General features: G+C 44.6%; 1 protein-coding gene and 1 long non-coding RNA gene across 2 annotated transcripts; one reads left to right on the top strand and one right to left on the bottom strand.

Annotated features, from left to right (window-relative positions):
• Positions 1–850: 850 nt before the first annotated feature.
• LOC101169515 (gastrula zinc finger protein XlCGF57.1-like) lies at positions 851–4,460 on the top strand. Its single transcript, XM_004085331.3, has 3 exons — positions 851–1,340; positions 4,141–4,160; positions 4,386–4,460. The coding sequence occupies exons 1-3, from the start codon at positions 851–853 to the stop codon at positions 4,458–4,460; spliced, it is 585 nt and encodes a 194-aa protein (XP_004085379.3).
• A 2,069-nt stretch (positions 4,461–6,529) lies between these two features.
• Positions 6,530–8,503, bottom strand: LOC110014073. The gene is made up of 2 exons (XR_002289221.2): positions 7,643–8,503; positions 6,530–7,490 (listed from the first exon to the last, which is right to left on the bottom strand). It is a non-coding gene; the product is annotated as an uncharacterized LOC110014073 (long non-coding RNA).
• Positions 8,504–11,060: the final 2,557 nt, after the last annotated feature.

Genomic DNA, 11,060 nt, shown 5'->3' with positions numbered 1-11,060 from the left:
ACAGAGGATGGAGAGAGCTTTGGTCTGGTTCTGGGGCTCAGTCCAGAAGAAGTCTCTGGCTGTGGACACAGCAGCTGTTGGGCAGAGACCATCAGGCTGCATTATCGTGAGCATTTCCTTCCTGCTTCCTGCTCTCATCTCTGCTTTTTCTAGGAATGGAAGCTGCTGCATCTACGAAGGGACCGGATGTTGTCTCATTCTGATGAGCAGGGATTCTTTTTCAGTGGGAGTCTCAGAGAGAAGGGGTACATCTTTTGGTTTAAACCTGACTGTCCCCCACACGCTCTTCTGCTGGGTGGGGGTTTGCTAACTTGACCATCTAAGCCAGGGGTGGCCAAACCTTTTGACAGAAGGGTTGGACCAGGAGCAGATGGACAAAAACATGCTTTAATTTTGGTAGAAACTTCTCATATATACTTTAATGCAGAACATTTTTGAGTTTTTATTTTCAAAACTGTGACTTTTTTTCTCATTTTAGTACCATTTACACCTATAAGTTGATGTCCCATTAGGGAAAAACGCAAAATTAGAGAAATGCTGTGTTCATGCAGTGTTGGAATAATCCAACAATCCACAACAAGTCAAGCTAGAAGACTTTGAATCGACTGAAGCTGCAGAAAGATGGAGAAGTAGTGTCTGTTGGAACATAAATGCAGAAGAGTATCCTCTGCCAGAGACGGATGCAGGTGAGAGGTCAGCATGGAGGAGTCCCAGCAGGATCGGGTCTCCTCCTTCCACTCTGAGAAGACTCTCAGATGTTACAGAAATGCATAGACAGCCAGGTGAGAAGTCAAACTTCTGTGAGGTGTGCAGGAAATGTTTCCGAAGCGGTTCCGTCCTGAAGGTCCACATGAGAATCCACACGGGCGAAAAGCCGTTTTTCTGCCAAATCTGCGGAAAGCGATGCCGTCAGCAGAGCGACCTGGGGCGCCACATGATGGCTCACACGGGCGAGAGGCCCTTCCCATGTCACCTGTGTGAGAGGAGTTTCATCCAGAGGGGGGATTTGCTGCGCCACATGAAGGTGCACACGGACGAGAGGCAGTTCCCCTGCAGGCTCTGCACCAAAACCTTCAGCGAGGACGGCCAGCTGAGCCGGCACATGAGGAACCACAGCAGGAAAAAGCCCTACTCGTGCAAAGTCTGCAAGAAGAGGTTCATCAAGAAGACTCACCTGACGGCTCACGCCAGGACGCACACGGGCGAGAAACCCTTTCTGTGCGACACCTGTGGGAGGGGTTTCATCAACCGCAACAATCTGACGTGCCACAAGAAAGTCCACACGGGCGAGAACAGAGGACACACCCTGGACTTGGTCATAACCTACGGCCTGTCTGCTGGTGTGTCCTCTGTTGTTGACTTGGCTGTGTCAGACAATTATTGTGTGTTTTATAAGGTGACTGGTTTTATCCAGCAAGAGGCCTCAGTGAGAACTGTGACGAAGCGATATATAACTCCTGAAGTGGCAGAAAATTTTATTGACATTTTAAAACAAACTCCTGCTCAGATTTTACCTTTGTCCTGCGATTCTCTGACTGATGATTTTATTGACAGACTTAAGTTTGCCATTGATACAGCCGCTCCAATGAAAACAAAAATCTTGAAACATAATCCGAAGACGCCTTGGAGAAACGGTGCTATTTTAAATCTGAAGAGAATTTGTAGGAAAGCAGAGAGAAAATTTAGAAAAACTAATTTAACAGTCGACTATGACTTTTTAAAGGATCAACTAAAAATGTACAACCACGCTGTTAAACAGGCAAGGACACTTTATTTTTTCTAATCTCATCACAAATAATAAAAACAACCCCCGGTTTCTTTTTAAGACTATTGATTTTTTATTAAACAAAGATTTTAATAAATCTATCATGCCTCACTCACAAACTGCATGTGAGGACTTTGCTGACCACTTCGGGAGTAAAGTCAATGCTATTAGATCTAACCTTCAACCGGTACATAACAGTAATCCTAGCAGGTCAGTGGCATTGTCTTTACCCGAGGAAACACTGGAGAGTTTTGTCCTGGTTGATGCAGAGATGCTTGGTCGAGTTTTTTCCCAAGCAAACACTACAACCTGCCTTTTAGACCCTATTCCCACTTCTCTTTTTAAAACATTTTATAAATTCTTTGAGTCCGAGATTTTAAACATAGCTAACTGCTCTCTTCAGACTGGGGTCTTCCCCTCTGCCTGTAAGACGGCCGTGGTGAGGCCCCTTCTGAAGAAGAGTAACTTGGACCCAAAGATCATGGACAATTACAGACCTGTGTCCAACTTACCATTTTTAGGAAAAATTATTGAAAAACTTGTTTTTATTCAATTGCATGATTTTTTAAATGAACATAATGTTCTTGAAAAGTGTCAGTCTGGTTTTAGGACAAATCACAGTACTGAGACGGCCCTTTTAAAAATTTTAAATGATCTCAGAAATACTTATGACTCGCAGAAACTTTCTGTTCTGGTGCTGCTAGATCTAAGTGCCGCCTTTGATACGGTAGATCACCATATTTTACTTGACAGACTAAGGAGTCGGGTCAGCCTCTCAGGAACTGCTCTTAACTGGTTTCACTCCTATCTCACAGATCGCCATTTTTTTGTAAGTATGGATACTCGTTCCTCAGGAGTCCATGAAATAAGTTGCGGGGTTCCCCAGGGTTCAATCTTGGTTCCAATACTTTTTAACTTGTATATGTTGCCTCTTGGGGATGTCATCAGGAGACTTTCACTGCTATGCTGATGATACACAGCTTTACATCGCCGTGTCTCCTGATGACCTTGAACCTGTCAACACTTTTTTAAACTGCATTTTAGATATAAAGCTGTGGATGGCAGAAAACTTCTTACAGCTCAACCAGGACAAAACTGAAGTTTTAATCATTGGTCCTGAAGACAAGAGAGAGAAGATTTTACCCAAACTTAGGAATTTTAAATCTTCTCAATGTGTGAGAAACCTGGGTGTTCTTTTTGACTCTGAGCTGAATTTTATTCCCCACATCAGAAACGTTGTGAAAACAGGATTTTACCATCTTAAAAACATTGCCAGAGTCCGCCCGTTCCTCTCTCTTGCCAGCACAGAGGTGCTAATGCATGTTTTTATTTTTAGTCGTTTAGATTATTGTAATGCCCTGCTCTCTGGTTTACCGAAAAAGTCGATCTCAAATCTGCAACTATTACAAAACTCTGCGGCACGAGTTCTGACGAGGACCAGAGGGCGGGAACACATTACACCTATTTTAAAATCGCTGCCTTGGCTCCCTGTGCGTTTCAGGATTGATTTTAAAGTTCTTTTAATGGTTTATAAATGTTTTTATGGTCTTGGGCCTTCTTATTTAAATGATATTATTTTAAAATACGAAACCCTCGCAGACCCTGAGGTCCTCTGGCACTGGCCTCTTGGTTGTCCCTAAGGTGAGGACCAAGACACACGGTGGGGCTTCGTTCTGCCATTACGGCCCTCGCCTGTGGAACGGCCTGCCAGAGAGCCTCAGGGCCGCAGAGACTGTAGAGGTTTTTAAGAAGAGGCTCAAGACCCATCTTTTTAGTCTGGCTTTTAAATGACTTTGAACATTTCCTATGTCTTTTTATTTTTTATCTATCTATTTTTTAATTAATTTATTTATTTACGTATTTATTCATTTATTTATTTGTAAGGACTATTATTATCTCTGTTTTTAATATGCTATTCTTTTTATTGTTATTTTACCAATGATACGTAGGTTATGTTTTAATCAGTTTACGTATTTTATTTTTTAATTACTAAAATTGTTAAATCTTATTTTATTTTTATTTTTTATATTTTTTATATTTTTATTGTTGTTATTTTATGATAATTTTTATTCTGATGTTTTTAACTCCAGTGTTTCCTCTTGGGGATCCATTTTTCTGGGGCACCACTGGCTTGACCTGTAGGGGGTGCTGTTGCTGCAGTGCCTGTTCTCGTTGGGCGGGCTGGGGTCCCGCTCCGTGGTCTAATAGCCATGGAGTGGGCCCTGGGCTGCTCTGTGCTGGGCGGGCGCTGTAGTACTGACCCCAGTGGTCGGGCTGGGCCTTGGAATAAATGGATCCCCATCATATCATATTGTTTCCTCGCAGCAGTACCAAGCCAGACCTTCTTTAAGCTGCAGTTCTTTGTTTCTGTTCAGGGTTCTACGGGGGGAACTGGGTAGGTGGGGTGTGGGTGGGTGGGTTGGGAGGGGGGGGGTGATGGAGGGGTCCCATCTTTGTGTGATTGTCCTTTGTTTGCTGTTTTTAACAATCTTCGGCTTTTATGACTGTTTTATCTGCTTTTATGTGAAGCGCTTTGTGTTTTTAACTGAAATGAAAGGCACTATATAAATAAATAAAGTTTGAGTTTGAGAAGCCCTTCATCTGCTCCGTGTGTCTGAAGACGTTCAGCCGCAACGAACACCTGTGGAGCCACATGATGCTGCACAAGGGGGAGGAGACTCTGTGCAACCGGTAACACCGAGATGTGGGCGTGGTCTTCTTCCCTGTTGCTTCTCTTTTACGTCAGAATAATAGTAGAGCAGCTTGTGAAGGCAGGCTGAACATGGTCCTTCTGCGTATGAGCTTCATGAGCGTCGCTGTGAAGATCTGAAGGCGGCGGTTTCAGAATCTGCTGCCGTGGTTCCCAGGACCTTCAGGCAGCTGGAAGAAAGTCGCTGGATTTGTCCTCACGTCCCTTTATATTCCTAAAAATGAGCACTCCAGTGGAATCACCTGATGAACCTCCAGGGAAGCAGGAAGGTGTGGTCCTTAAATTTCACCAAAGTTGTAGGAGAAATTGGCCTGCAGGTTTAATTCTGAAAGTTCTTTGAAAGATCTGCCATAGAAAGATACCAACCAGAACATCTGGAGTTTTTAACCCTTGTGCTATCTTAGATGACCCCACCCTTACATTGATGTGTTATTCCTACCATGACAAAGGTGGATAAAGGTGGAAAGATTTCATGTAATCCATGGACACCAGTGAAGATCACAAATAATTGAAGAAAAAAGGTTCAGAGCACTGTCTAGTAGGTCTAGATGACCCAACTCCCAATGTTAACGTGCCTAGGATAGTACAAGGGTTACGGTTGTATAGATGTACTCAAGAAGACATCCAAAACTTTGAAGGATTTCAACACTTTTCATTTCATGCTTTGGGTTTTAGGATTGCTACCAAACGTAAAGGTTTACTGGTTTATGTTTTATATGAATTTATGTGATAAACACAAATAAAAATGTTTACATTCTTTCCAAGTCTTACCTTTCTTCATCATCAGAACTGAAACTAATCTACATCAAAGTTTGTGTTGATGAACTGTGAGTTTTTGAACCTTTATGTAGATGTTTATTGGTTGATGTGGCTCATCTGCTCATGTGAATCCTCCCACAGTGTTTCATTAGCAGCTGTAACCACAGAGACTCTGATCAAACAGGAATGAACAGAATCCATCTGATATGAAGCTGTGCTTTGAAAACCACTTCCCTCCTCTTTGAAGAGTAGTCCCATATCTGTCTTCAGGTTTTTGTACAGTCTCTTCTACACTTTGGATCACTGTGTGTCTACAGCACAGTAGTAGAGAGCTGTGTCTGCCAGGGTTAACTTTCTGATGGTCAGTTCAGTTGATGTGTCTGTTGTTCTGGATTCATATCGTTTATCTGGAAAAAATTCTCTCGTGGAACTTTTTGCTCCTTTCCAGAGAATAAACTGAGGAGCCTGAAGGTCAGAATCATGTTTATACCAGTACAGTAGGACATAGTTGCTACTTGTCTGATAGTTACATTTCATTGTAACAGATTTTCCTTCATGTTCTTTAAGTTGGTCCTGGTAAGTAAATATTGTGTCTCCAGCTGTGAGTCCTGAAAAAAGTGGAGAAAATGAAGCCATTAGATGAATGAGATGATGAGTTGATGCAGCAGCTTCAAGCAAACTTGAATCTCTGTTCTTAAACTCACCTAGAATGTGAGATAGAAGCAAAAAGAGGTAAAGCAACATTTTTTTGGAGTTCTTGAAGCCACACAGACAGCAGATGAACTCTGTTCTTCCACTGCAGCACAATGAAGAAGAAATAATGTCACTGGATGACCTGAAGTTCAGTGGGCGGGGCCAATGAGCTCTTTTTCAGTTCAGCTCAACCAATCAAAGAGTTTAGTTCTTCCACAGCAGCTCTGTCTCTGATCTTTACTGCTTCATTTCTCTGTTGTCTTTGTTTTCGGTTCAATGATTCAACAATCAGAGCTTACATAGTGTTTGACGCCCTCATGTGGATGTTGTGTAGTATTGTGTTGTTGCAGGTTTTTGTATAGCGTTTTGTTGTTTCCTGTCACTGTGGGCTGCACAGCACAGTAGTACACAGCAAAGTCTGTCAGTGCAGCAGAGGAGATCTGCAGATTTATCAGTTTATCATCATCTTTCACTTCATGAGAAAATCTAGGATCCAAACTCTGTATTGTTGCTTTTGAACCCAAGTGAGAGAAGAAGAACTCTGGAGGTTTTCCTGGAAACTGTCGATACCAGAAGAAATAATCACTCGTTGATAGTTTGGGATATTTGTAGGACAGAGTGACAGAAGTTCCTTCCAAAGTGGACTCTTCCTTCTTGACTGCAGTGAGTTCTTCACAGCTGACATCTAAAGGAAGAGAGAAGTCAGATCAGTGATGGACAAACATCAAATGCTGAAATGGATCTTTGAAAGAATCCCATCAACCTGTTCCAATGACTAGAAGCAGCAGAGTGAACACAGATGTCTGCACAGACAGCATGTTGGATGAAGCTGATGTTTGGCTTTTGTGTGTTGAACTGTGTTGAAAGTGGAAGTTTGTGTCTCTTCTATTGTTCACTAACAGCTCAGCTCCTCCCTCAATCTCTCCATCTGCTCTTTCATCTGTTCTTCCTCTTCTCTCTCCTTTTTCTCCTTGTTAACAGTCTGCCTAAAGGTGCGATGTTCTTCATTGATGAAAACTCAATGCCTTTAGAAGTTCTCTTGTCTTTTCTGTAAAGTTCCTCCCTGAGATAGATAAACTTTGAGCTTTTATTCTATTCATAGATCTCTGAGATTACTCTGAGATAGTTTTCTTTTCTTCAGATGAGTCTGGCATTTTCAGATCCTGACTTTATGAACATCACAGAACTGTAGAAAATGTGTTTACTGTTGTGCTTTAGTTTTCTTTGTGGCATTTCGGACAGCCTTTCTATCACAAAGTGTTTGCGTCAGCATCAAGACAATTTTCTTTTTCACCTTGTAAACTAGCTTTTTAGTACACAAACACTGATTTTTAATCAATGTTTTACTTTTCTCTACAGCTTTATTTAGTTTCGAGTGTTTTCTCGAACCTCTCCTACAACATGAAAGCTTTGGAGGTCAATGAAATCATGAGTTCACAATGGGGATAAAGATTACATTTAGAGCACCCTCTAGTGGATAACGTGGAGTATTGTGTTGACTGCGAGTTTTTGTACAGAGTTTTGCTGTTTCCTGTCACTGTGGGCCGTCTTCTCCTTTACACTCTGAAGAAGAACAGAACATGCAGAGGAAGAGATGAATCAATAAAGATGATTGATTAAAGGACAACAATCAGCAGCTTTAACAGCTCTTAATGTACTGCTCAGTAATGTGTTGAAGTGTTTGAAGAGGAAACATGTTGATCTTTGTGTCCTACCAAAGAAAAGAGCAGCAAGAAGAATCCACAGCCAATGTTCCATCTGTACAACAAGGTTTCAATCAACAGGAGAAACTAGCTGATGTTCAACATTCACTCTGACAATTGTTCTCTTCACAGCACCACTTTTTGTTGACTGAATGTTGAATGCAGAGCTGAAGGAGAGCCCCGCCCACTTCAAAATGTCGCCCTCTGGTGGAGGAACAGAAGCTGCACTGCAGTGAGGAAAAGTGTGACAATATTTCAGTTCAGCTGAAACTAACAGAAAAAGAAAACATCATAAATCTATGATGTTTGTACAAATGGGATTACTTTCAGCAAGTACAAAAAAACCTTGTTTCTTTGAAACACCTTTGTGAATTTGGGTTTCTGTTCTTACAATTCCACCTTCTCTTCTACAATGTGGAAAATATTATAAACCTGGTGTTACTGTTGCGTATTTGTCACATTATTTTAAAAGGACTTTGATTAAAGCGATAAATGAGAGTGGAGTGTAATCAAAGGCATGATGGGAAATAAACAGAAGCTTACTCCACGCCAACGGTCCCACCTACAATTTAGAGGTAACTCGGAAAGACGGCACCTGGGACAGTATGGGTTAGCACCCCAGCCTGTGTCTTTCGTGAGAGAGAACCCAAACAAGCTACGGAAAGCCCTACAAAGAGATACCCGAGAGGGGGGTAGGATGAGATCTCCATCCGGACGGAACTAAGGTTAAGAACTCATGCAAACGGACAAATGACAAACGTGATATGTATTTGCAGAAAGCTGTGCAAGAATCATCGTGGCCTAAAAATCCACCAGGCCAGAATGAAATGCTTGGAGCGGGAAAGTGAGGCGCAACGCACAGGTCTCAAACCTGGTGAGACTTGGGAGACGACCACAGAGCCCAGTCCCTCCACAGACCAAAGCCTCCCAACCCCAGCTGAGTAGTTCCGCAGCAGCGGATTAAGTGGCCCCCAGCCAATAAATGGAGTGAGTGGCGTCCGTTTGATGAGGATGTGTCCAACATCATCCAAGCCGCCGCCAAAGGAGATGCTTAGAGCCAACTCCAAACGATGACTACCATCATTGTTAGCTATGCTGCAGAAGGATTTGGCCACATAGAGAAAGGACAGACCAAGCATACCCCCTACACCAGGAACCGCAGGGTTACTAAGATACATCACCTGCGTCAGGAGTTGCGTAACCCTCAAGAAAAAGCACAAGACAGCTACTGAGGAGGAAAAAAGAAAATTAGCAGAGCTGAAAAACATCCTGCGAAAGCAGCTGACGAGCCTACGCAGAACTGAGTGGCACCGGAGACGGGGTAGAGAGAGAGCCAGGAAGCGTGCGGCCTTCATCGCCAATCCCTTCGGCTTCACAAGGAAACTCCTTGGGGACAAGCGCAGCGGTCAGCTTGAGTGTTAAACAGAGGAAGTGAACCAATTCCTCCAGGACACAGTGAGTGAACCCCTGAGAGAGCAAGAACTGGAGCCCAACAAAGATCTAATCAACCACGCCCCACCTACAACTGAGTTCAATCTGAGGGAGCCAAGCCTGAAAGAGGTTGAGGAGATCATCAAGGCAGCTCGCTCAGCATCTACCCCAGGCCCCAGTGGTGTACCTTATGTGGTATATAAACGCTGTCCACAACTTATCAGACACCTGTGGAAAATCTTAAGGGTGATTTGGTGAAGTGGAAGAGTTCCTGACCAGTGGAGGTGGGCTGAAGGAGTGTGGATCCCCAAAGAGGATAACTCGAAAAACATCAACCAGTTTCGAACCATTTCGTTGCTGAGTGTTGAAGGGAAGGTGTTTTTCAGCATCGTCTCACGAAGACTGACAGAGTTCCTCCTCAAAAATGACTACATCGACCCTTCAGTGCAGAAGGGGGGGATTCCTGGAGCACCCGGCTGCTTGGAGCACACTGGTGTAGTTACACAACTCATTAGAGAGGCACATGAAAACAAAGGCCTAGCTATGGGTCAATTCCACACAAATGGTAAATGGCGTATACTTATTTAGCGCTTTCTGCCTTCTTACGAAGGCCCAAAGCGCTTTACAGTCACAGTCCCATTCACCCATGCACACACACATATACACACACATTCACACACACATTCACAGACTGATGGCGGATCCGCTGCCGAACACTGGCGCCATCCTCCCACCAGAGGCAAGGTGGGGTTCAGTGTCTTGCCCAAGGACACTTCGACACATGGGCGTGCAAGGCGGGAATCGAACCTGCAATCTTACGATCATGGGTCGACCGCCCTACCGCTGCACCACGACCCCCACAAGCTGGTTGAGCTCGCCTTACACCTCCACCATGTCCCCAGTAAGATCAAGGACCTGATCGTGGACTACTACAATAATTTCAGGATGCAGGTCACTTCTGGGTCAGGGACTGAAGAGACTCATCACCTGGGCAAGGATTGTCAAGGAACGAAGATGTGGACACAAGATGCAGGACGACAGAAGTTGAGAACACAAGGATTTTAATCCTGAGGAAGGCTCTGAGACTCGTAAACTAGTAACAGTCATAAGAGAACGATCCGGTGATAAGTGAGGAGGAACACAAGGTATATATACACACAACAGTGATTGACAACAGGTGAGTAAAACAGGTGCTGGCGATGAAGACGTCAAGTCCACAGAAGCACAACAGAACACCGAACCGGAACCTAACAAAATAAAAGCCCCAACCCGGAAGTGAAGGTGAACCTAACCGCCCTGGACCCCGGTACCCGACAGTACCCCTCCCTCAAGGGGCGCCTCTGGGCGCACCACTGGGCTTGTCAGGATGGCGGCGGTGGAACTCCCGGAGCATGTCCTTGTCCAGCATCCTTGATGTCGGCTCCCAGAACCTCTCCTCGGGCCCGTACCCCTTCCAGTCCACCAGGTACTGCAGACCCCGACGTCTGACGTCCATGATGCGTCTGATGGTCCATGCAGGCTGACCGTCGATGATACGAGGCGGTGGCGGTTGGGAGGGAGAAGGCTGGAGAGGACTCTTAACATGTGGTTTGAGCTGAGAGACGTGAAAGACTGGATGAACACGCATAGTACGAGGAAGGCGCAGTCGGACCGCCACAGGGTTGATGACCCTCTCCACCTCGAAAGGCCCGATGTACTTGGGAGACAGCTTCCTCGACTCCGTCCGCAGCTTGATGTTAGCTGTAGATAGGAGAACCAACTGACCTGGTGTGTAGGTAGGTGCAGGTAACCTATGCCGGTCGGCCAGTCTCTTGTTAGCTGCGGACGAGAGAAGGAGAGCAGCGCGTGCCTCCCTCCAGATGCGCCTGCAGCGGCGGTAGAGGTGTTGAACCGACGGGACCGTCGCCTCCTTCTCCTGCTCCGGAAACAATGGAGGTTGGTAGCCCAGGGAACTCTCAAAGGGGGACATACCTGAAGCAGATGATGTCATAGAGTTGTG

Source organism: Oryzias latipes, chromosome 17 (assembly GCF_002234675.1).
Source record: "Oryzias latipes chromosome 17, ASM223467v1".
In the NCBI taxonomy this organism is placed as follows: domain Eukaryota; kingdom Metazoa; phylum Chordata; class Actinopteri; order Beloniformes; family Adrianichthyidae; genus Oryzias; species Oryzias latipes.
The sequence above is the reverse complement of the archived record's forward strand: the minus strand, read 5'-3'. Positions and strand labels throughout refer to the sequence as shown.